The 27,939-nt window shown below is 33.5% G+C and overlaps 1 protein-coding gene across 5 annotated transcripts; it reads left to right on the plus strand.

Annotated features, from left to right (window-relative positions):
- LOC126809639 (TATA element modulatory factor) lies at positions 1 to 27,909 on the plus strand. 5 transcript variants are annotated; one of them, XM_056098500.1, is made up of 25 exons: positions 1 to 113; positions 2,652 to 2,875; positions 3,233 to 5,257; positions 5,920 to 5,996; positions 10,302 to 10,334; positions 12,475 to 12,578; positions 12,746 to 12,863; positions 13,216 to 13,271; positions 14,687 to 14,757; positions 15,306 to 15,402; positions 16,163 to 16,248; positions 16,418 to 16,479; positions 17,154 to 17,218; positions 17,569 to 17,725; positions 18,577 to 18,669; positions 18,942 to 18,996; positions 19,226 to 19,327; positions 20,139 to 20,331; positions 21,075 to 21,144; positions 21,512 to 21,604; positions 22,008 to 22,118; positions 22,688 to 22,843; positions 23,366 to 23,491; positions 24,265 to 24,375; positions 25,075 to 27,909. In XM_056098500.1, exons 2-25 carry the CDS (start codon positions 2,743 to 2,745, stop codon positions 25,096 to 25,098), a joined length of 4,218 nt encoding a protein of 1,405 aa, XP_055954475.1. In that variant the 5' UTR covers positions 1 to 113; positions 2,652 to 2,742; the 3' UTR covers positions 25,099 to 27,909. The 5 variants fall into 5 exon arrangements, with proteins under 5 accessions (XP_055954475.1, XP_055954474.1, XP_055954477.1 ...); XM_056098499.1 differs by having other exon boundaries at positions 9 to 148; XM_056098502.1 differs by having other exon boundaries at positions 9 to 148; positions 3,233 to 5,023.
- The last annotated feature ends 30 nt before the right edge of the window (positions 27,910 to 27,939 follow it).

Genomic DNA, 27,939 nt, shown 5'->3' on the forward strand with positions numbered 1-27,939 from the left:
TGAAACGTCATCTGTCATGGCCGACTTTTCAGATAAAAATGTCAACACGTACTGATTCGACTGATAATTGAATGCACTAGTGTCGTTTACTTCATTTTCTTGTAATACATTTAGTAAGTTTCACCCATGTTTCACCTGGATTAAACAGGTATGTTTTCAAAGACAATACTGTATCATGAAATGGGTCTTGGTCGGAGCCAAAGTAGCGACGTTTTTATACTTATACTGTAAAAAAAAAATATATATTAATATATGAATGGCAGGATTTGTGTGTATACATGTATGTATGTACGCTGAGCAAGACATATAATAATGTTGAAAAAAATCTCCCATTGCACGAATATAACACATAATAAAACATCAGACATTTTAAATAACTGGCCAATTCTAGGGTGACCCGTGCACCGTACAGAAAGTTTAAAGTCGGTCTTGACACCGCGAATGTACACGCTTCAGTGGCTTATCTTGAACTTTCTTGAAGTGATTTCTCGCATACACTACGCACTATGATAACAGCGGAAGAGTCTATGATACTATAAATAGCCGTCGCACGTGCAATTCTCCACACATCTGTCAAACATTACAGCCGTAAAAAATCTATTGTTGACGATTCTGAATAGCAGTAATATTTAGCTTATTGGTTATCACAGCAGCTTTAGAAATTATGTTCGTTTTATTTTTTAAATTGCTTTATCATAAACTGTACCATTAGGAGCGGCATCTTTTGGTTTAGTACAAATAATATCTCAGAAATACTTGTGTTGAGCAAGAACATGATACTAGCAGTAGTTTCATTTTACTGTTACAAGGTTCTTAAAACAATTGTTGAGTTGCCCAACGTGCATGTTTCTAAATTCATTTTATTGTTCCAGCTTTCTGTTATGTTTCGTAAAAAAGTAGTCTTGATTATCCCGGCCTTTTAATCAAATGTAGACAGGTTAAGCGAGACTACTTTCAAAACAAGGCCATGTAACCTATTTTTTACTCACATGTGCTTGGATGTTATGTCCGACACTCGGAACCATCTTTCAGTGTATTATTTATGGATGATTAAATGGTCATGGCTTATCAAGTACAGCATGACCGTTTATTTAGTGACTATAAATGTTTGAAGCTGATTTAAGGCTTGGTGTATATTGTGGTGTAATTGTCGAGATATTTGGAGATATTTATTTATGGTGGGGCAGCCTACCTATGCCCAGTGATCTTTCATTGCAACACTGTACTGTTGTTAGTGTTATAATACTTCACATGTACTACCAAGCGGTCTGTCAACAAGCCTATTACTTTGTTGGCCTGAAGACATTGCATGTTCACATCTACACATCCACATTTTTAAGGCAAAGTCAGGGTGTATTCATGTTATTCCCATGGGCATCCTTTGATACTTTTCTGTTACTATGCTGAGAGATATTGACAAGCAAAAGACTATCATTTTATCATAATTTCCTGATGCCAATATGCAGAGAGGTCAGGTTTTTATTGTCCTTGTACATAAGGGGCTACACCACTTGGCTTCTAACTTAAATGGTTTTACAGCCCAAATATTTACAACTCAATAGAATAAAAGTGATGATTGTGGAATTAAACATTGATACATATTTTTCATTTATATTGTTCTTTATATGGAATTTTAGCAGCAGTTTACCATATTTAATACTGTTCTGCACAGGAATACCTGACAACTCATCCCAAAGACAACTCATCCCAATTTAAGACATCTCATCCCAAATTAGAAGACAACTCATCTCAAAATAAAAGACTACTAATCCCAACCTAAAAAAAAAGAAACACTCATCGCAAAATAGTTTTGTTTGTTTTAAAACATGGGTCAAGATATATGACCACTCGGACCAAGTTATGAAGATCACAAATAAATATACCACAACAAATATTGTATTTTATTGATCACATTTTTCTATCCACACTAATGACGGCAATTTCAGTAAGATGGACCCCCTGTTTTAACCTGTTCTTTTATTATGACGAAGGGAGAATATGACCTGCCCTCTCTTCTCACGACAGCGATTTTTTATAAGCATGTTTTAAATTGACTTTTTGAAATAAAAGGACTCTTTTATTTTGTAGAGATGAGTTGTCTTACTTCTTGACCCATGTTTTAAAGTTGGGATGAGTTGTCTTCTAACTTGGGATGAGTTGTCTTTAGGATGAGTTGTCTGTATACCTCCAATACCCTGCACAGACTGTGCTAATGAAGATGGGCATACGCCATATGAGGGAAATTTTGTCTGCATGGCGGCACAACAGCCTAATCTTATTTCGAATTTCAACGGTCGAGGGTTCTATTATGTGCACACCAATGTGTACGCAGGGTCTTGGTTTTCCATACCATACAAACAACTATACTTTGTCCCTTGCTAGGCCCTCCGTCCTGCACAACTGACAGGGGGGACCGGGGAACCATGTCGGAAAATCCTTGTGAACTTTCTCAGTGCACCTGGGATCGAAATCAGGACCTCTGGGTTAGAGAGCCAACATCTTACTCACTGAGCCACTGCAGCTCCTGAAGATATAACAACTACATGTACATATTTGTTGAAAAGTCAAAATAAAATTTTTAAACAAAAGGTATGAATCAAGAGAAGTATGAGTTCTTTAATACATTTAATACATCTGGTTTATTTTTGCAGTGAAGCTGTGTGTGAAGATGCCATATGGTTATTGATATTATTTAGATGTAAAAAACACTTGTAAATTTAGATCCAAACAAAACACCGGAGAATGAGTTGGTGGAAGGCAAGCGGGTGGACTGACCTGGCGTCTCAGGCCATAAAAAATGCCCAACAGAAAATCGATAAAGTACTTGATATTGATGAAGGGGGACAGCCTGCTAAACCGAAAGTTGAAAGTCCAAGTAATTATTTCAAATATATTATCCATCAATATGGAGCCATGTTTTAATTGTCTGATGTAACTATATGCGATATTGGAAGATTCAAAATGTGCAGCAATGTTTTGAGACACCATAAGTTACTAGATCAAATTAGATCATTTTAATGGAGTGTTGTTGTCTTAATTGATGTTGTTTTACATATTTACATTAAAGAACACCTGGAATTATTGAATAATTGCTTGCATTGGTAAACAATGTCACATTTTTGGGTGAATTACTGTGTTTTTAAAACTGAGCAAATATGGTTAATACTGTTGGGTTTGGGTTTAGTGTTGGAGTGATTGGTCACAATGTAGTGTGTATTTATTTATTTTCCAGGCACATCAACACCAAAATCTGAGGAACCAAGCTCTGAATTCTGGAATTCATGGTTACCAGCAGCTAGTGATGCAACAGATAAACAGAAAGCAGGTGTAGCCCCCAGTCCAAAGTCTGGAGATCTTCAACCAATTTCGAAGGATGAGTCATCCAAAATAAAAACCAAGAAATCAGCCAGTGAGAGAGATAAACAGCTTCCACTGAGTAGAAAATCATCAGATGAACGTATCAAACCCCAATCTAAATCATCCTCGCCTAGAACAAATATACAGAAAGTGACTACCCCTCCTAAGAAGGAGGATTCTTCATTTGGGGGGTGGGGATTTAGTTGGGGTGGTGTTGAGGATGATGGAAACAGCAGCATTAGTTCTTGGGGGTCCGTTAGTTCTAAAGGGAATGGTAAAGAGGATACCAATACAGCAACAGAAGCTGTTAGTGTACTGCAAAGGGAAAAAGAGTTGGTAATGAAAAGTGAAAAAGACTTGGCAATGAAGAGTGAAATAGACTTGGCTCATACTTGTGACAAAGGCTTAGGACAAAAGAGCAAAAATGAATCAGCCCAGAAAAGTGATAAAGAATTAATGAAGAAAAGTGAAATAGAATCAGAGCTAAGTAGTGCAAAGGAACCTGTACAGAAAAATGATTGTGAATTGTTTCCTTTAACTGATCCGGAATCGGAGCAAAAATTTGAAAAAGATGTAGTGCAGGACGAATCAGTAAACAAACCAACTGTAGTTTTTAATAAATTTGATGATAACCTAGCTTCTGAAAACACTTTAACCGTTTCTGATGATCAAGATTTATCTGTTACAGACAAAGAAATAAACAGAACTGATATTTCAGATAGCTTGTTTACTGACATAAAAGTGGAAGAGTCTGATGTTTCTGAATCGAAAGATTTGTCTGAAGACTCCAATATAGAATCGGTGACTGAACAGTCAATGACAATAGTTGATTCAGACAAAACTATTGAAATAAGCGCCGAATCTGAAATGAACCAATTAGAAAAATCTTACTGTAGCTCAACCAACAGTATAGAAGTTTGTTCTGCCACAGAATCAAACTCATATAATTCCTCACCCATTGATCACCTTCTCAAAGAAGACAATCCTTTAACTGAACCTTCTTCTACATCTGATATGGATTCTGTAGTGGAAACTACAGATCCTCTCTCAGCATCTGATACCACAATATTAACTTTATCAGGAACTGATTATCAGCAGACATCACTCATTGAAGAAGATGATTCCCCACTGTTGCAGGAACATATTCCCATTGATCCTTCAGATGGCATTCATCAAGAAGTGCCTGTCGATGCAGGTACAGAAAAACTCTCAAAAAATGATAGCATTACTGATATACATTGTGATATAAATACGAGTGACAGTGTTCTTGATGACACTGAACAAAATGTAAATATGGATGTGCAAAACTGTGAATCATTGTGTGATAGTAGTAAGTTGGATAGTAGTGTGGAGACAGGTACCTCCGGAGATACCATAGTTGATCCACAAGATATTGGTGAAACCAGTGAGGGGGTAAATAATCAGGGCATGTTAGAACAAAGTTATGAAAGTCTTGGAGGTTCTTTTGTTAAGTGCATGATTGAAGAAGCAATGGAGGACACATCTAGACCAGATGATTCTGGTAGTGACGGACATTCCAATGGTGAAAAATCTGAAAGTTCAAAATTTGAATCTGAAAATGATAAAAGTGGTCATGAAAGCAGTGATGAAATAGAAACAACAACTTCCTCAGACATTGAAATTATATCAGCTCCAACACCTAATGGTGAATATAAACTCTTTGATTTATCTCCCCTTCGAATAGCCTTACAAAAAACAGTCCAACGCGGAAGTACATCCCATAGACGATCTGATAGTCAGTCTAGTTCTAGTACATATAGTAAAGCTGGGGAAAGTGATCAGATGAGTCCAGGGAGAGATAGCTTAGAAAGACAAGATATTGACTCAGGTGATGATTATGATACAGAACATCATAGAAGACCATCACAAGATGAACTCAGTAAGATATACAGAGTAGCATGTAGTTATAATCATTACAATATTTTTACTCTTATAAAACAGAGTTTATTCTTTGATGGCAAATGCAGAAGCACGTCATTGCTGTACAACCTAATGTGACTTGCTAAATATTTCTGATGTTCTAAATCTCATTTGTCATTGCCTAATCTACTGTAAAATGTATTCAATTAAGAAAATAGAACCAAAATATCAAAAGGAAAAATGTAGATAATCCCCCGCTTTGATTCAATTAGATTAAGAAAGGGCCCATCAAAAGATTTTACCTAACACTCTTATTAGAGGGCACTGGCTTGATTATATTATCTGCATCAAATGATGAATGTTGTGAAATTTTCAGTTCAAGATATCTTTATAAATACTTAATGGATTTGAAGTATTTTTGGAGCAATTTTCCTGTTTTTTAATGATTCAACCATCACCATATTGTAGTTGACAAAGGATTCAAAATGACTCAAATGATGATCAATGAATTTATCGCCAATTACACATGATTGCACATTAGTTGATTATTATTGTCTTGCCATGAAGCTGATATTGTCTTTTTGTCATTTTTTTGATTTAAAACTTTATGATTTCTTAGTACAAGTACATGTATGTCCTTACTGGTGTACATGTATTTAAGGCTTCTGTTGTATATTTTAGGACACAGGGCACCAGAATTATCAGTAGTATCAGAAGAGAGTGGTAGTAATCCATATCAAACTGAAAAGTTATTAAAGGTAAGTATTTGTGGGTGGCAATAACCTGCTTTGTGGTGCTTTTTTTCCTACCACTCTTTCTTTCTGCTGTAGTATAAATATCCATGTATCAAGATACCTACAAATTAATGGCAGTCTATACTGTGAGGATTTTTTCTTTTTATTGGCAAAGAGCTAAAATCTGGGCATGCTTTGTAGTTCTTTGTCATTGAAAGGATAGTATCCTGAAAGTTTTTGTGAATAGTTTTATTTTCTGTAAGTCTTTTACAGAAAGAATGGAGCTGATATCATTTCTCTGGTTGCTTTATTTCCATTTTAACAATTCAGAGGAATATGGGCCAGGTCAAGTACCTGTACAATAAAAGACTTCCTCATTGTGGTGAAATTAATTCATTTTTCTTTGGGTGTACACATGAATATGTAATTTAACACTTGTCCTCAACCTTACATGCATATTGTTGGTCACATCATTATCACCAATAATCTTCCGTTTGAAAACTATAGCAATACAAGAGTTAGTATATAGCTAATTTTTTTTTAAAAAAAACTTATGAGAAACAAACAAGCACATAGATTGATCAGGGATACAAAACAACTCTGATTAAAACAGATAGTTTCAATGGCATTACAGGACACGATTCTATGGATTAGAATACAATTACGGTTCTTTTTTTTTCATAGGATATTTAATTTAAGTAATTCAGGGATAACTCTTTTTTGCTGTAGTACAAGTAGCTTGTTGCCAGGAAATCAAATTTAGTGCCACATCCACTTACTAACTTAATCTTATAAACCTTACCCTGTAATATTTCTGTAGGGTTAGAGTTAGAACCTCTTTTCCTTCACTCACAGTAGTACACACATTTAAATCTTCAAACATTAGCAATTGGGATTATTCAATTCATAACCTTAACAATACTATGTTTCACAATTACCGGTAAGTCAAGCTGAAAATGAGACCAGGATAGCTGTGCATTACTGATTTTCTCTCCAGGAAGAGATATGTCCCATCATTTACTTCATTGTTGCACAATCCTACTGCAATTGTTTAAATTGGTCAATTCCTCTTTTTTTTTGTGTGTGTGTGTTTTGTGTATAGTTAAATTGAATATTCATGAGCTGAGTAGTATACAATTTGAAGTGTGTGTGTGTGTAGATGTTGTTTTATTAAATTTACACCAATTTCTATCAATGCACTAAATGTTTGTCTGGTCAGTTGTAAAATTGTTCATATTAAGCATTACATTATTGGGTCTACTTAGTATATATACATGTACATATATTTAACCTTTGGTCTACTTAGTACCTATACATGTCTGACGAGCAAAATTTTGAAATAGCATTCCTGACATTTTAACTCAATTTCGCACCATTTCAGGCAGTTGCTGCAATAGAAATGCTGACCACGTTTTATGGTCGGTCTAGGCGTATATTATCACCAAAATATATCCTTTCGAGGTAGCTGGATCCATTCCCATACACATTTTGGTGATTAGTTATACCGCGGAGTAAATATTGGGAACTAATTCCAGATGGCGGCCAGTTTTGGCGGGAAAATTCGAATTTTACAAAATTACCACATTTGGTGTCAAAATATATGTTTTGGAGGCAGCTGATCTCATTTTTGACACATTTTTGTCATCTTGGTAATTAACTGGTTCCCCTGGGTCAAAATAATGGGAAATCCCATTGGATATTTGGGGATTACAAGTGGTCGAGTCCGCCTGAGATCTAATACGATGGCATTCATCAAGCATCAACTAAATTTCATTTAGACGCTCTGGTCGACCACTGCTCACTAGGGAAGCAGCGTAGCAGACATGATGAAAGGGGTCACTCTCAGCCCACTGTGGACGCAGTGTCGTGGGTGTGTCCGATTTCGATCACCAACCTCGAAAATTGAGCCAAGATGGCCAAACCTATTGAAGCACGTGGCGAATTTATTTAAGAAAATGATTCAAATGTTGAGACACAGATGGATACAATATCGCCTGTTTGTGAGGTATGCAGTGAACTGCCCATCGTCATTCCCAAAATGACGGAAAGATAACGGGTATTGGAGGCCGACAATATTGAGCCGATTAAGATTCCTGGCTTACGTTCAGTAATGAGCGGAGATACCAATTTCAATGGCATAGAATTTAAGACAGAATAAAACTTGGTGTAAAGTCATGACTAAGTTCAACAATAAGCCAAGGGCGTGCTAGGGCCTCCGAGGGTAGGCAGACCAAACTTAAGGCACTTTAGGAGGGGGTAGGATCGGGGAAAATTTGAATTCTGTGGCACATGGTAGAAGCGATTTGACGTATATGCCATGACATACCATACATTGACAGTTGGTTAAGGGATTATGATTAAGATCCGAACATGAACATAGTTAGCTGCAATCAAGAACTAAACGACCTGTGAGTAAAGAAAAACAAGCAACAAAAGGGACTGGTATTCCTTACAAAGGGTACCTGCCAAGTTTCATTCGATTCTGTTCCCTGATGAGGGTAGGGGTAGGGAGTAGGAAGTAGACTGACAACCCCAAGAACGAGACGACGATCAAAATACACTTTAAGCCAGGCCAAGGAAGTTACTGGTGACATTAAATGTCATTTGTTGTGACGGTTTGCTTATTGGCCCTGAGTATGCTAACCGGCAATTTAGGGACACCAGCCTCAATGCTGATTTATTAAATACAACCAGATTAATGTCAAGTCGTCATTTGAACTGTCTTGGTTTGTCCAAAAAATAGGCATTGCGCGTTCTACTGTTTACTGTTGTAACAGCGGTCACCGATTATATATGTCTGCTAGTCTTTCCTACAGACCGTGTAAAAGACAACGGTCCGCGAAAATGAATTTTGGCACGGCGGACCCTCTAGACCTGGATACAGACTTTTCCACTTCATTAACCTTAAAACATTGACCAATAACTATGGGTTGTTCATTGTTAAATGGTTCACTACATATCTGACAAGCAGGCGATACTGTATCCATCTGTCTCAACATCTGAATCATTTTGTACCATGTGCTTCAAAAGGCAGAACCAGCTTCCGCAGTGACCCGAGAATGACCCCAGTCGACATACCCCTATGCTGCTACCGCAGTGAAGTGGGAGACACTCCAAATGAAATTTAGTTTGATACTGGATGAAAGTCATTGTATTAGGTCTAAGGTAGGAGTATCATTAATCTCCAATCCCTAATCGGAAATCTAAATCCCAAATTGGAATGTCTCCTATATTGACACAGGCAATCACTTAATCACTAAAATATGTACAAAAATAGATTCAGCTACCTCGAAAACATATATTTTGACACCAAACTTGATCCTTATGTAAAATTCGAATTTTCCCGCCAAAACTGACTACCATCTTGAATAACCCCTAATATTGACTCGGTGGTAACATTTATCACAAAAATGTGTATGGAAATGGATTCAGTTACCCCGAAAACGTATATTTTGATACCAAACTCGATCATATTGTGATAATTGGGTGGAAATTGGAATTTACAAGCCAAAAGCGGTGGCCATTTTGGATTTTGGCCAATTTGACCCATTTGGACACGGATTTCGGACTGGGACTTTTTTTGGTCATAATATACCGACCATAAACCGTGATCGGCATTTCTATTGCAGCAACTGCCCGCACTTTTGCTATCTTGCCTGGACTATAAGCCAAACTATTGTATTTTGCTTTGATTTTAAAAGCTACACAAAATTACTAAGCAAGTAATATACAAATTTGATTGGGCACATTTGAAATCGGTATCTTAATTTGTTTTTGTCAGCAGAACTTAATAAAAGCGATCAAATCAATTTAAAATGCTTTTTGCTAACTGCACGTATGCAAATATTTTAATATACTGTCTTTATGTTTATATAGATAATATCAAAATAAAAAATTAGCAAATTTGTCTTGTATATGAGATGCACTACATTTTACCTAAAAATGTTACAAAAAAAATGATTGATTGGATTGTTTATTAAAGGATGAAAAATTATTTTGAATATTTACAACAACAAAATGAATATAAAAAATTTGCATAGACCTACATTGTAAAATTGTCAACCCCGAGAGCTAACTCATGTGAAATATAGATAATTATTTATAGTCTTTTTGTAGATTATAATTTTTTAAGTACCTGTATATTAGTATGTATACATACTATTTACAACAAGAAAATGAATATAAAAAAATTTGCATAACAATAACATCCTCAATCCTGAGATTGAATTCATGTGAAATATAGATAACTATTATGATTTTAAGTACAGGTATATTAGTATGTATACATATGTAGTTATTTTTATGTATTTAATGCATGCTGATTTTCAGACTGCTCAAAAACAAGATCAGCAGTTAATTAAGGTAATATCCGTTGATAGAATTTATCTGATTGTGTTATGTTTTAATGTTCATTGTCTGTTATTACGTATTCTGACTTGCATGAACAAAATGAGGTGGCCCTTTAATTTGATTAGCAGGTCCCCAATTTAGGCTACTCAATATACACACCTTTTCAAAAAAAAAGGTCCCCACAAGGTCAAGAAGTAACATCAAAATATTAAGTATTGGTATTGATTTTGATATCTTGATCGACCAATCAAGCCTTTTTTAAAGATCAATATCTGTTATTTGTGTTTTACTAAACTAACTTTTTGAAACTAAATTCTAACATCTAGATATGCTATTTGTTTTTTTCCAAGAAATAAGATTACTTAGACAGGTGTGGATACAGGATTTTTGAAAAGTGTGTAGGGATTTGCAGACCAAATTATTATTGTAGGAATGCAAACAATTTTATGACCTTTTCCAGTGATTTTTGTAACCCAAACATAGAAATCTATACTTTCACTTAGAAGCTTCATTATTATGTAATTACGGATATGCCAAAAATATAGATCCCATTGTTTCATCAATAGTAAAGGTGAATAAATGAATGAAGAATAGGGATATTGCAAGTTTATACATAATTAACAAATAAATTGATGAGGACAGTATATTGATAATAGTGTTAATCCCAACAAGTGTTCCTCATGTAATGAAGGAATAAAAGAAGAAACAAAATTTCAATAGAAAAGGGTCGGAGGGCTGTAAACCTCTACATGCCCCTTTTCCCCCATCCTGTATCCATGTCTGTTATGTCAGATGAAACAGTCTTTATGTACCGGTAGGTTTAATGCTTTCAATTACTTAAAACATTTTCAAGATTTCTATCAAAATAACTCCTTTCTTCAGTGCCTATTTTTGTGTTATATGAATAATAAAATTGTTTTATTGGCATCCTGTCATGTTGCCTCTGTAAATGGTAAACTTTAAACTGTTCGAGAAATTACTATTTGATCACATATTGATATTTAAAACATTATTTATGACAGTGCAACATATTGTATTATACCAATAAAACAGAGTCTCTGTGATATTAAATGTCCTGCTTACATTAAATTATATATAATTATTATTCCTCCATGCTTCTTACAGAAAGATAATACAGCAATAACATGTCACAAGTTACAAACATACATCATGTACATGTACATACAATATAAACAAGATAAAACAAGACAAATGGTCTACAAAAGGGATGCAGGTTACATGTTAACTAAAACATTAGCTTGTTCAACATTAAACAGTGTTCCCAAGAAATTTGATAGCTTGATTCCTCTGTGCTTTAATCACACCTGGCATGTTGATCATGCGTTAACATCAATCGGTGATAAACCTGCACATGAATCATCTTCCTGAACTCAGTCTTCATTAGCCCAGTCAGAGCAGAACAGTAGGATGTTAAACCCCATTTCATTTTCATCCTGAGCAAAGTACATGTGCAAGTCAAGAAATGAATATCCAGATGAGTTTTGATGTATATCTGATCACCATTTGCAGTATTTGATCTTTGTAACAATGCTGAATAGAGTCTAAACAAGTGTTAGATATTTCGTACTTGTGGTTTCATTGCCTCTCAATATATTTGGTTGTCATTTTTTCCTTTACACTAGATCTTGAAATGATTTAATTAACGAATTATAAGATATTATCCATACATGCAGGTATTGATGAACAGAAAAAGGCCTTGTTAGTGAACGAATTGAAAAGAAACGGGGAATAATGTCCTACTTTTCTGAAATGAAATGAGATTTAACTTCCTACTTTTCAGCACTGACCAGTCTAGTGAAGTCGGGCATACTCGATACAGTGTGCTTTGAGGGAAAATTTGGACTAAAGCAGCACTATGGCTTACTCTTATTTCAAATTCCAACTATCAAAGGTTCTTTTAAGTACATACTAGTGTGTACACAGGACCTTAGGTTTTTCATCCTTTCTGAATAACCAGACACTCTTCCTTGTCATTCACTTCGCCCTGCACCACTGACAAGGGGGAAACCATGCCCGAGAATCCAGAGGAACTTTCTCAGTCAACACCGCAACTCCCTGTTAGTGGAATCAAAGGTGTTGTTTGTAAGGTGTTTCATCCATTAATGTTATTGCTTTAATTTATCTCTTACAGAAGTTGGCAGAAATGGCTGAAGTTCTTCAAGCAAGAGAAAATAAATTGGTCCACCTCAGTAAAGAAAATAATGATTTATTAGAAACTAACAGTATTTTAAGAAAGTAGGTTATAGAAAATCTACAAATATTTGTTAGATGTATACAAAAGTTGACTTTTGAGTTTTCCTGATGTATGGCTTCATGTACTAAGCAGATAAAGAGTTACACATTATATAATTCATGTCCTGCTATATTGTGACTCAATATTGCATTTTTTTTTGTTTTTACAGTCAGTTACAGCAATCAGAAGAGGCTCATGAAGCTAAGATGGTAGATGTAGATACATTAACGGAAGAATTTAAACGGCGTATAACGGAAGGAGAGAAAAAATTAACAAGTGTAATAAAGGTTAGTTATTCTCTTATATAATGCAAGAAGATACGGTAAAAAATAAAACCTTTCTTCAGTTCCTGAAAATCATATAGTAGTAGTTGGTGTTGTGATTAACTCAACAGGTGTTACTTTCTTTAAGATAATACAGCGATAGCAGCAATTTGCAGGAATATGTTTGGTGCCCCTTTAAAAAGGCCAGAAATCTGAAATATTGATATACACATGTATAACAAATTCTACCTGGTTCTCTGATTGATCACCGATAAATATCCAACCATGCCATTTTAAGTTTTTATCATTTGGAAGCAGTCTTCATTAAATAATGTAAATTTATTAGAATTTATTATTTATTTTATTTCTATTAAAGGAAAGAGATAATATAAAGAAACAGCTCAGTACAGTACAAGATGAATTAAACAAAAAGTAAGTCCTTAATTTTTATATGCACACATACAAATCCCCCCTCCCCGTTTGATGTTTTTTTTTGCATTCAGGTTTGTCAATTTTTCCCCGTTGTATTTGTATAGAATTTGATAGTTTTTATACGCCCACATTGAAATGTGTTCGTATGTTTGTTTTTTTGCATTCATGTTTGTCAATCTTTCACGGTTGTATTTGTATAGAATTTGATAGTTTTTATACGCCCACATTGTATAGAATTTGATAGTTTTTATACGCCCACATTGAAATGTGGTCATATATTGTCGTCGCCCCCGTCCGGCGTCCACTGACTTTAAGTTTATACACATTGTTTAAGAGTCAAAGAAGCTTATTGATTTTCAGCAATTTTCAATAATTACTGCCAGAGTTATGGCCCTTGATCACTTTGAAAAATTATGTGGATGCTCTAGAGGCTAAAGTTAATATCCGATTGACTTTAAATTTATACACAGTGTTTAAGTTCATGAGGCAAAGAATCCTATTGATTTTCAACAATATCCGATAATTACTGTCAGAGTTATGGCCCTTGATCACTTCAAAATATCTTGTGGGTGCTCTAGAGGCTAAAGTTTATATCCGATTGACTTTAAATTTATACACAGTGTTTAATTTCATGAGTCAAAGAAGCCTTTTGATTTTCAGTGATTTCCGATAATTACTGCCAGAGTTATGGCCCTTGATCACTTTGAAAAATCTTGTGGACGCTCTAGAGGCTAAAGTTAATATTCGATTGACTTTAAATTTATACACAGTGTTTAAGGTCATGAGGCAAAGAATCCTATTGATTTTCAATGATAACCGATAATTACTGTCAGAGTTATGGCCCTTGATTACTTAAAAATATCTTGTGGACACTCTAGAGGCTAAAGTTATCATCTGATTGACTTTAGATTGATACACAGAGTTTAAGGTCTTGATGAACAAATATATTGATTTTCAATGAACAGCTAAATCCATGATATTAAATGTTTCGTATACTAAACGTTGCCATGGGGCAGAACTAAAAGCTAAACAAATTCTAACGATTCTCTGATAATTACTTAATGAGTTGTTACTCTTAATATGATTTTAGTGTATGATAAATGTTTCATTACCGACAATTGAAAAAATATACGACAACTCTTGCTGACTGCTCGGACGACTTAGCTGTTGTGGGCGTATGTTTCGTTGCCTGGCAACCTGTCTTTTCAATATTTTGTAGATACACATAATAATAATGATAATATATCCATTTATATAGCGCCAAATTCACAAAACATACTCATAGCGCATACAAAACTATATAATGTTATTTGTTTTATAAAGAATTTTGAAAAGCTGAGTTTTTAAGCAAGAGTTATAGATTATATGTCTAAATTATTTCTGATCAGAAACTGAAATTATTTTAATGTTTCCAGAATTTCTGATCGAAGTCATCTCAAGTTAATAGAAGAAAAAGATGAACAGATAAATGAGTTGTTATTAGAAGGTAGGAATAAAGTGGTTTCTTGTGTTCACCATGATTCTATAGTATTGACACCACAACTAAGTTTACTATTCAGATACATTCATGGCTGGTGAATGTAGACCTATTATAATTAACTTCTGAATATTCATTGGGTTAAATAAAACAAACTAAATAGAAGTGATGACAAGGGTTAACATGGCAGCATTGACTCTTATTAGTAGAAGATGTGTTTTGTTATTCACATGTAATATTGTTTAATCTGAAGCAGAATAGAATGGGGTTTTATTTCTCCTCATCTGCATAAATAGGCAACACTTTACTTGTCAGGCCCGTAGACACTACACATGACAAGTTGGAACTAGGCTTGAAAAATCCTGAGATAGTCCTCCACCCAACCCCCACATACTGAGATTCGAACCCGAAACACTTCAATAGAGAATCTAGTGCCCTTACCTCTCAATTACAACAGCTCCTATCTGTAGAAGAAGGCGGCTTTTGAAATCTCACATCAGTAATGTTACATTTAATATGTTGATTCAATAATCTTAAATCTTATCTGATATTTATAGGAGAAAAACTGTCGAAACAACAACTACAGAGTAACAATATCATCAAGAAATTACGTTCTAAAGAAAAAGAAAATGACATTTTGATCACATCTCAAAAGTATGTTTAGTTTAAACTTATATATAAAATATCTTACAGGATAATGTTATCATCAGATAATAACTGATATTAAGTGATTATTTTGTCATGAAATGGCTAAAAAAACAATTTATGGCACAAGGAGAAGAAAGACATGCCAGAGTGTCCCCCCCCCCCCCACCCCCGTGCCCAGTGCCCCTACTTTTTGACTACTGCAGTCTCTTCAAACTGCATTGAGTCGACTGGCGTGGTTTCAAATCCCTGGTTGTACGTGGCAAGGAGTAGGGGCGCCTGTCCAACCTCGTGGGTTTTCTCTGGGTCCTCCGGTTGCCTCCCACTGCTAAAGACCCCTACGCGCAAGCAAATTATGTAAATAAAATTTAAAAAAAAACAACATATGTTAGTCCCAAAATGACCTAGTTTGTGTCGAGTGGATGTTAAAACCCATTTCTCTCTCTCTCTCTCTCTTCAAACTGGAGGGTTGGGTAGCTGTATGGTTAACGCGTTGTATCATACAGTCTGTCATTGAGTCAAGTGACATGATTTCATTTCCCCACTTGTAACTGACAAGGAGTAGGATCATCTGTCCAACCTCATGGTTTTTCTGTGGGTCCTCTGGTTTCCTCCCACATCTAAAGACCCTTAAATGCAAGCGAATTATTGAAACAAGATTGAACCATATGTTAGTCCCAAAATGACCTAGTTTGTGGTGAGTGTACGTTAAACCTCTCTCTCTCTCTCTCTCTACAAACTGTATAAATGTATTTAATTGTTCATTCAGGTCTAAAATAGACGATATGACCAAAGAATTAGATCATCTAAGGAAAGTCTGTGATGTTAAAGATGACTTGGAGAAAAAACAAACAGGTCAGTGTTTTGTTGTTTTATGTTCACTACATTGTTGAATTTTAAACTATATTTGATGGTTTTAAGACATTCTATTTGATTTAGGCATTAATGTGTATTTGGTTAAAAAATTTGGAACATTTGTTATGGACTGTGTGTGACATGGATATAATTTGTATTATTGTTTTAGATGCTATAAATCAGTTAAATGCTGCTGTACAGAAACAAGAAAAAGAATTACTCAAATACAGGGCAAGTATAATATTCACAATAGAAAATAACTCAACACAGTGTTGAAGGAGCTAAATCCCACGCCCACCCTTGATTTAGTTTAAGTGCTGAATAAGATTGATCTCATGTAGTGATGGAACAAACTCTACCTGATCTGTTGTAGTTTCTTTTTGGCTTAAGCTGTCGGTAGTGGAACACAAAATATGTTATATCCCAACAATGTCTCTATGGACCAAACATTTTGTATATTGGCAGATATCCACATTACAGTGTAAATCAAAACTTAATAATAATATCAACACTTTGATTTTTACCCAAATCTGAGAGGTCTAGCCTGTTTACATTGGGAGCCACAGTGGCTCAGTGAGTAAGATGCTAGCTCGCTAACCTGGTGGTCCCGTGTTCAATCCCTGTATTAGCCGAGAAAGTTCATTGTGGTTCCGCATTGGTGTGCATGTAAAAGAACCCTTGACAGGTGAAAATCGATGTAAGAGAGTTCGTAAGGCCGGTGTCTGGCCAGAATTTCCCTCATAGCACACTGTATGGTGTTAGCCCAGTCGAAGCAGAACAGTAGGTCATTAAACCCCATTTCATTTCATTTCATATTTACAATGTTCATATTTACAATGTTCAGCTCAACCATTTTTTACTATGTTTTGAAACCAGCATTTTATGTGTAATGTATCTCTTTTTAGGGGGAAGAGGATGATGTCCAAGATAAAATACGTAGTTTACAAACAGCTCTTGATAATTCTTATAAGTAAATATTACTTTTTACTCAATATTCTGTATGTTTGTTAGGATTTGTTCAGCCATACAACTGATGTTCAGAGATTTGAATTTGTAATCAACTGATCATATCCTTTATTGAAAATAATTCAGCATAAAAAATAGTTCTTAATCTCAGATTTATAAATAGAATAGACTTCTTATGTTTTACAAATATTTCACCAGAAAGGTCGAGTTTTAATATTGATGTTAAAAATAGGTATTCAAGATATCTGCACATCAAAGTTAAGTGGTGTTCATCGACTCTGTTTTTGCGAGTTCCTAGTCATAAAATGACCCAGTTGTGTTAAGCTGATGTTTTGATTTTTTTTTGTCATGTAGAGAGATAGCAGAACTTCATAAAGCCAATGCAGCACAAGATAGTAAGGCCAGTGAAATAGCTTTAAGTTTAGAGATGCAGGTACGCGAGGAAGCCAAACAAACTATGAATAAAGAATTTCTAAAAGCTAGACAAGAGAAAGAAGGTCTCATAATGCAGGTAAAGCAACGGATTCAATCAAATATATTTCACCATGGAATTAGTGAAAAATGATTTAGATGACAGAATGTTTAACACTGACGTTTGATTTCTGTTCATTAAGACCCGTCAAACTTTACGCAGTCGGTACTTATCTACCTGTCTTTCAGATGTTTTAGATAAATATTTTTCTGTTTATTCCATCTAAGTTATATGTACTCAAGGTACGCATTCTAATTGTACTGTTTTCATTCTGTCCTTCTTTTGTTCTAAAGTCTAGATAGGACGAAAAACCTCAAGTTCCGTGACAATTGGAATACAAAATTAGAGTAGGCCTTAGCTCTGCTGTTCGGGCACAATTTCACTCATAGCACACTGTATGACGTATGCCTGTCTTTATTGTCACAATTGGTGCAGAACAATAGGACACTAAACACTTATTTCATTACATTTCTTCAATTGTTCTACAGTTATCTTGCATTCTATATATCTATAGTAAATGCAGGAGGACTGCACTACACGCAAACGGAACTGAAACAACATATAGCAAATCAAGTGAATGGATCCGAAGGCCAGCTGTCAGCATCCAGTGTGCTGTGCAGTCCCAGGCTTGTAATGATACAGAATTCACTCTAAATGAAAAACAAAAAAAATGATTCACAAGAAAGACACAATAATATGACCGGACTTGACCATGGTCGTTTCCAGATGATGATAGTCAGTCTGTTGACATCAGGAGTTTTAAAATCAAAAAATCAATACGAATAAGGGCATTGATTTAAATAAAATTTCCATAAAACTATAAAAAAAATAATATGTGCACAGAAGAAGATTATTGTACTGTTCACTTTCTATTAATATATTATTTTTAGATTGAAGATTTAAGAATTAGTATGTCAAGATTAGAAAAAGAACATAGTAGAAAGGAAGACATGTTGAGACAAGAAATAGCAGATTTACAATTTGTAAGTATAAAAATATGTTAGCCAATTTGTAAGCTTGAAGATATCGCATGGAAAATCATTACAAATAGAATAAAGGGAAATAACTCCTCCTAAATGTCGCTAACACAATATTATCTCCCCTTTGACCACATCTTTGTTAGTATTATTTGATTGCATTTTATTAATCCATCGGAAATAACTCCTGCTAAAACCCCTTAGACCACATTCTTGTTTTAATAATATAGTTTTAAATCTTTTATACTTTTCAATATCAGAACTGTTATTATTTATAGCAAATGCAAGCTGATGAAGAAAGAAATCAAGAATTATCACAGAATGTTTCCTCTAGTAAGTGTCTATTCAAACATTTGCATTGCATATATGTTTTAAGATAGAGAGTTAGAATTAATCCAAGGTGATCCATATATAATTTTAATCCTTTGTGGACAATATCTTATTAGTTTAAATGGATATATAATGCTAGTTGTCTGGATGACACCAAGAAAGAAAATACAACAATTTTACCAAAAAGAAGTATATGTATAACTTCTCTTTTATGATCATACCTTTATTTCAGCCACAAGACCTTTATTACGACAGATAGAAAACCTTCAAGCATCTTATAAATCACAAGCTGCATCATTTGAAAAAGTAGAAAAAAATTTAACAGATAGATTAAGTAAGTGATAGTATTAATATCTTACTTGATTGAAATTACTATGGAAAATAGTTTAAAGGAGCTAATTCGCTAATATTTTGGATCTAGAAATTGACACAAATGGGTCGCAACACATATAATAATGTAATGTGAATGTATATAAACTGATTTACATTCAATCGTTTCTGTTTTTACTGCAATTTCTAATCAGTTATGTTCCGCGAAATACGCCAGAAGTCTCAATCCAATGGCAATCTCTAGTGTGTGGTTATTACACTCTATACTGATAGTATTTATTGCGCATGCTCTCCAGATAAGAATATGACGTCACCGTTCGACATGACTTGTAGAATATATCTAGCCTCTTTCTACGTTTATTTTGTCTTAATTATTGGATGTCAGAAGCCCATCTTTTCACCGTAAGATCACAACATCAATGTTGATTTAAATTGACAAATAAATCGTGTTTTCAATGCCAAAGATTTTGGATGATATTGAGTTAGAGACTTAGCTACTTTAAATTAGTTCTTTAGAAAAAACACTATTTGATTTAGGTGAATAATCAAATTACATTTTTATTGAATATGATGTGTTTGTTTTGGAATCTTTTTATTGCGACAGTCAACAGGTCAAAAACAAAGATAATCTACTACATGTAGTCCATAAAATTTTAAACATTTTAAAATTGTGAGTAATAATTTGAATTATCTGCTGCAATTATGTACTGTAAGGAGTTTAAAGTTGCACATTATAATCATAGTTACTTTTAAAAATAGATGATACTGAAATCGTATAATTGTTAAAAAAAAAACTTTATTTTGCTTTCTTCCAGCTGATACTCAGAATCAGTTAGCTATTGCTGTAGAAAAAGAAAGAACAGCTACTGAAAAACTGATAGATATAACAAGTAAAATAACATCCCTAGAAACACAAAATTCACGATTAAAACAAGAAAAATCACACTTAACTGTTCAAAGTGGAATGGATAAAGCAAAAATAGAGTTGTTAGAGGAAGCCAAACAAAAGTATGTACATATTTAGTTTCACAAGACTATTATCCAGTATATTTTTGTAATAAAAAGTATGGTGAAACTGATTACTTTAACCATATATTAGTAAAAGGTGGTGAAACTGATGCCTTTAACCATATTTTAGTAATAGATGGTGAAACTTATGCCTTTAACCATATATTAGTATAGTATGGTGTAACTGATGCCTTTAACCATATATTAGTAAAAGGTGGTGAAACTGATGCCTTTAACCATATATTAGTATAGGATGGTGTAACTGATGCCTTTAACCATATATTAGTAATAGATGGTGAAACTGATGCCTTTAACCATATATTAGTATAGGATGGTGTAACTGATGCCTTTAACCATATATTAGAAATAGATGGTGAAACTGATGCCTTTAACCATCTATTAGTAAAAGGTGGTGAAACTGATGCTTTAAACCATATTTTAGTAATAGAAAGCCCCCATATTCGTCTGGCAGAATGTTCTAAATTTTTAGATTGTCAGAGAATGTGGCATCAATTTTACGGCCTGACAACAGACAATGACACAATCTGATTGGTTAACATGTTTATACATCATACAGAATGAATGACATCAGGGATAGGTTAATTGCCTTTCTAAGAACTGGTTTTAAGTAGCACACTAATTCTCCATCTGGACAATAATTATAAATATGTTAATAGAATTTACTAAAATATGTTTTGATCAAATGTATGGGGCTGTAATTAAGATGTAATTTAATCCAACAGTGAAACAGCTCATATAGAAGCCATTAAAAATCAGGCGGCTAAAGAAATAACTGAATTAAAGAGAGACAAGGTAAGTCTAAAATTTTCACTGAAATAATGAAAATTAATATCATTTAGTTTATTTATTGACAATATTTAGACTATATGTATGCACTCTGATATATAAATAGTTCTAAAAAATGATCTTTATTGTTTTTGAGCTATGGTGGGTCTATGACTAACTCACTGGTAGAGGTTCCTGGTTCAGTGTGGGTGTTGGACAAGAAAGTTTCTCTGGATTTTCATGGCTGATTTCCCCTTGTCAGTGGTGCTGAATGGGTGGATCTGGAAAGGAACATTGCCTAGTCATTTGGATGGTACAAAAATTCTTATGATTTGCCATATTGAACTCTGATGTGTTAAATCAGTAATAAACTCTATATTTATTTTGTTTGCAGGTGTTTTTAGAAAGTCAAATAGAAATGGAGAAAAACAAATTGGAATCTGAAAAAAGAAAATTAGCTTTAGCAGAAGAACAGATAAAAATTCTAGTATGTAACTTTTTCTATCAGACACACTTATCAATGAATATGTTATCAGCAGAAGTCTGTATTCTGAAGCTATTTAAAGATTCAATTGCATGCATATCATCTATTTTTGGATTCTTTTAGGTGGATTTTCAGATTATTAGAAATATGAATTTTTCAAATCAACATATTTTCCTTGTCTAATTTTGAGTTTTTTGGGGGGTTTTCTTAGTTGATTTCATTAAATTGATATATTAAAGATATCCTATTTGAGACAAACAAACTGATTTAATTCTGTTTTGTTTAACTGACATTGAATTATGAATACACAAGAATTAGTTTGATTAAACATGAACAATTACTTGAATATTTGTGTGGCCATTCATAAAAGATTAGTAAGAAAATAACAACTTTTTATGTGTTTTAGGAAAGAGAAAGACCTAAATCTCGTGGAACACCATCACCTATATCTGTATCTAGACAAGAGAGTATCGCCAGTTTTACAGACCAACCTCCATCTTTCTTATCTTTACCTCAGGTATTTATCATTAACTATAGTTTATATGATCTTTACCTCAGGTATTTATCATCCAGTAGAGTTTGTATTATACTGCTCAAAATGTAGTTAAGCAAGGGATATTGAAATGTTCACATCAAAATCTACCAATTATTAAAGAACAAGAAAATCCACCCCCAGTTTCAAATTGATCGTTTAACATTTAATTAAGAAAACAATTATGAACTATCTTACAACATGAGGGTTATATCGTGTATATTCTCTGTAAGTTATTTTGTTAATAATACACAGTAGACTGGAGAATATTAATGTATATTTTGATAATTGTTCATTGTCCCAAATATGGGCTAGTTCTTTAAAAGTATGCTATAGCCTTGACCATCAAGGTCATTATTTTTAAAACTGGGCCTTACATAATAAGAAATTAATACAAATGAAGTATTAATAATATACGGATTGTATATTTTAACCACATTTAGCTGAATTATCTTTCCATTCACATTTTGACTGTTAAAGCTTGTGCTCCTGTTTAGAAATAGACTATTTCAGTGAATAGACATGTACTTTTACACAATTGATTTGAATTACAGGAAGATCTATTAGAAAGAAGTCTAATATTATCACCACCTAACAACAGTAATAAAATATCTCTATATGAACAATTACGACATTCGGGTGCTACAGCTTTAATAGAAGGTTTACAATCACAATTAAAACTTAGAGAAGGTGAAATAGTTCAATTACAGGTAAATCTATTTCGTAGATAGCACAGACGGTAAAGCCATTGATGGGGGTATTCTTTTTGAGGCCAGTCATTGTCACATTGTTATTTATTTGTTTTCAAATATTTGAAGAAGTACACAAAATGTAATCTTATAGACCAAATTGAATTACATGTACTAACTAGAAGAACCTGGGTTCCATCCTGGTGTTGTCCGAGTACTCTGGAATTACCTGCCTTGTTTTTACTTGTCAGTGGTGCATAATGGATGGCCTGGCAATGAATAAGTGTTTAGTCCACCTGTGTACTCATTGGTGTGTATGTAAAAGAACACTTGACAGTTAGAATTCAATGAAGAATAAACAGAAACTCTGCTGTTGGGGCGTGTGCCCGTCTTGATTAGCCCAGTTGGTGCAGAAAAGAAAGGCATTAACCCCATTTCATTCCATTCAAATTTAATGAAACCTGGCAATACATGTATAAATATTTACTTGTAATACAGAGGAGAACCATGACAATATATAAAATATTCTGTTAATATTAACAGAGTGAAATAACACAGTTAGAAAGAACCAGAGAATCTATGGCTAAAGAACTCGTAAATCTGACCAATCATAATGAAGAATTACAAGACCAATTAAAAGAATATCCAGAATTACTTACAAACTTTAAGGTACTTATACATGAAATCCAAGTCTACATGTAGGATCATATGCCATGCAGGAGGCAAGGTATGCTGACTCTAGAACACCTGATGCCACTTTCTATTCTTAATTAACTCTTGAGTTTCCAGCCTAATTTCCCTGTTTTAACGGTGCAGGATGGAAGCCTTGACAAGTCACATGTGTATACCATTTGCGGCACGTTTAAGATCCCACAGCAGTTGGAAATCAAAATAAGAGTAGTCCAGTGCCACTGCCTGGGCAAAATTTCCCTTATTGCACACAGCATTGTGTATGCCCATCTTTATCTCTCTCAGGGTAATACCCTGGTTGGTGAAGAAGCGAAAGATGGTACCTCTTGAAACTATGCATACTTATTCCTTATACCCTAAGGATGATCCCTATTGTTTTTGATGAATGCCCAACCCACAGGGGAAGAGCCACACCCTTTTTTTTTTTTCAATGTGTTGCCTACAGGCCACAGGATCAACTTGGAACTTGTCATAAGTGTTGCTTATAGCCTAAGGACGGCGATTTTGATGCATGTCCCGACCTCAGGGGCAGAGTCACGTCCAATTTTTCTGTTTACTGTTTACAGGACGCAATTCTGAATGGTTCATCTTGGAACTTGGCATAATAATTCCTTATATTGTGAGGACAGCAACTATTTATTTTGGTGCATTTGGAAAAACAAACCGAACGCTTAGCCTTCTTTGCCTCTTTGTCATATTACAGTCATTGTAGCCATTTCATATTTCATTACATGTCACATTTAATTTTTTAGGAATTAGATGGTAGATATAATGCTATATTACAAATGTATGGTGAGAAAGTAGAAGAAACAGAAGAGTTACGGCTAGATTTAGAAGATGTTAAAGAAATGTATAAACAACAGGTACAAATATATTTATATCAATAAATATATACAATGGTTACTCACAGACTATTGATCATACTAATGTCCAAAAGAAAGTATACACTGAGCATTTCGTCCTGCTTCAAACAAAGTCATTTTTCCATTGTATGCGGTATTTAGGTACAATGTCCATTTGTTTTGCCTTTTATTTGGTTAGAAATATTGAGTTTGGACGCACGAGACATATTCAGTGTAGTTTTATCACATATTTTTAGTGTGTATACTTTCTTTTGGACATTAGTATATATTCCAGTTATGGGCGGTGGCAGGTTTTGGTGAATATCATATAGGGCATTTAATATGTAAAATACTCTTGCATACTTTAATCATAGCACTTCACTTGGCACTAGGATTATATACAAGTATTATTTTATTCCATGTAATTAACTTATCCCTGGTGTCAAGACCGTAAACACGAAGTCACTCAATCAGATTACATCACGATCATAAAAGTGTCAGATTCTCAAATTTTAACTTATGCTTTCTAATCAAAATATAAAGAGTAAAAAAATGTTGGCAGTATAAATAAGACATACGACCAGATGAATATGCATAGTCACCTTGTTTTCAATGAGGTGTGACTGAGTGTGAGCTGGGAATAGAGTTAGAAAAAATAAACACAAAAATATAATGTTTTCTTTATACATGTAGTTATATATTGTATTATTTTAATTTCAGATAAATCATCTTCTTACTAAATGAGATATCGTCCAACATATTTCATAAACTTAGAAAATAGTTCGTTCTCATATAGACTCGGAGAAATAGTTTTACTATGTGGGCTGCAAGAGAATGTTAGAGGATTCCACCAAATATCAAGAAATAGATCTATACAATTATCCAGTATGAATAAATGTGTATTAATCATGTTTATAATGAGTAACCAGTTGAATCAAATTTTGTGTTACCTATGTGATATGAATATATCGTTACTGACTATTATATATTTATATGAAGCTGAATACTGTTAAAATTATTGTGGATAAAAATACGCAAAACAGATGATAGTGGGAAAAATTGGCACAGAATATTCTTGGGTGTTTTTTCTTAAATGTTGTTTCAGATTTTTAAAAGTTGAACCATATCAGATCTTTTTTTTTTTTCAAAGGAAATCACATATTTTTATAGACCTATGAGACCATTGATATAAAAAATCATAAATTCATAATATTGAAAGATATTTCATGGCATAGTCTAATGGCTCTCCATTGAGCATAGCATGTTCTTTTTTATTTCATAACTTATACACATTTACATAGCACCATCAATCCATTGAGGAAAGAAATCATAAATTCATTGTATGGAAAGATATTTCAAGACACAGTCTAATGCTTCTCCATCAAGTTATTCTAATTATTGTTTGCATATAATGCATAGTATCATTAACACGTCATTCCTTATAAACTCATAATCTTGATTTAAGCTGTCTGTTTGAGATTCAATATATTACTTTAAAGAGGTGTTATAGGGATATTGGGCCATGTAAAATAATTTTGTAATATGTCATAAGGGCTGAAAAGTGCTGTTTAAATATAATTTAGATGATAAACAATGTAGGTCAGATATGGACAGAAATCACAAAGTATATAACATCAATATGAACAAGTTGCAGATAATTTGAGTTGAAGTATGGGTCAGCTTATATTCTTAGTAAAAAGCAACATAAATCTCTGTTGCTCTTCTTTAAAACTTTTAGATCCAAATTCTTATGTTTTGGAATTTTAAACAAAACATTGTTCATAGGACTCAAGTAGCTATCTCAAGACCTTAAAGAACTATGAAGAGAAATGCTTAGAAATGTTTGGCCACAAGATAAAATATTCAATTCAAAATTATATCAGTTATTTCCTTTTGACATGATAATTACTTAGACCCAGTACAAAAACTGTATTAAAGTTATTGTATATTAGGCTACAATCTATTAAACTAGGATATATATACATACATAACAGTAGCCCTAATAAGCTATGTTGGTATAGTTAAACTAATTTATGTAAATGTATAGTGGGTGCATATTTATTAATAATGAATATATAATTTATAAATGTAAATAGTGGTGTATATTTTTGTTACGATCTATAAATGATCATTGTTAAATGTGTGCATAGAAAATTATTGTGTGTTGCATCAGTGGAAAATGTTAAATACATTTTTGACACATTGGGTATTGAATTTCATTACATCTGGTGAAATCATTGTCAGGAACATCTTTTTTAATTCACAAGACTTAATTCACATTTTATCATGCCTAAACCAAACCTACAATACTTGTAGTTTGAATTCTCAAAAAGTTAAACCAGCAATTTTGTTTCTGTTTAAGAGTTTAGGCATATTTTAATAACCCCAGAAATCAATTGACATTGAAAAAAGTAAATGAGTGCATTGCAAGTAGCTGGATGCTATATTGTATTTCATTAATTATTGATAAATCTATATTATTATTGTTACTGGTATACATGGGGTTAAAGTTTAACAGTTAAACAATGTTGAGATAATGTACTCTGTCAAGAAGAAATTAAAGATGCATTATGTAAGAGCCAGATCTTTCGTTTGGCTGCAAATGTATAAATCATTAATTAGGCATTTATTCCCATGCCAAGCTCATAATCAATTCTCTAGATCATCGGTTGGTTTAGATTTTCAACGGATTTAAATACAATTGCCAGTTAATAATTTAATGGATAATCGAGACTTTCTTTATTATTGTAGCAATGACAATTGAGACTACACGACCATAACTCCGCTCAGAATGAAGTAATTTGACTGAAATTTTCAACATATTAACTTTCACTTAGACAAGAACCTGTTCTTTTCCTGTCATTAAAAGCTAATTTGCAAATATATTTACTGTATCATATAACAAAAGATAATTATTAAACATGCATTATGCAAGAGAAAAATCTGCTTATTATAAGTCTTTCTTTAGGCCTGAAATGTTATCTAAATTATCAATTAGACATTAATTAACTTATCCAGACCATAATAAACTCTCGATGTCAAGGCTAGCCTTCGATGTTGGCTGGATTAGATTCCTATATGCCGCTAACGGCCATTGATAATTAAATCAAAAAAAGTGGATAATCGAGACTATGCTGTTTATATTAATGATTTTAGTAATGATGACCGAGACTATGCAAAAATTTCACCTGCTTCATTCTCGGCTCATAGTGGATCAATTTGACTGAAATTTTCAGCAAATTACCTTTACACTATCTAGTTTTTAACTATTATAGCGAGAACTACCATCTCTTTATCTTATCTCCCATAATGTATCTTTAATCAATTATAAAATACAATTTTACTTTTTGTGGAGTAAATAGATTCATACGTATTTGCATAACTGGAAATTGTATGTCAGCGAATAGAAATTGTATATCAATTTTAATAGTTTGTCTTTCAAGCCTCTGTGATGCAAAATTAATAGTATACATAACTGACAATGTCATTTTAAAAGAATTGTTTATTGTATATATGTGGTTATGAACAGAATATATAAAAATTACAATTGATTAACTAGCCGTTTTCTTTTTAAAATATTGATTT

This window comes from Patella vulgata, chromosome 2, assembly GCF_932274485.2.
Source record: "Patella vulgata chromosome 2, xgPatVulg1.2, whole genome shotgun sequence".
Lineage (NCBI taxonomy): Eukaryota > Metazoa > Mollusca > Gastropoda > Patellidae > Patella > Patella vulgata.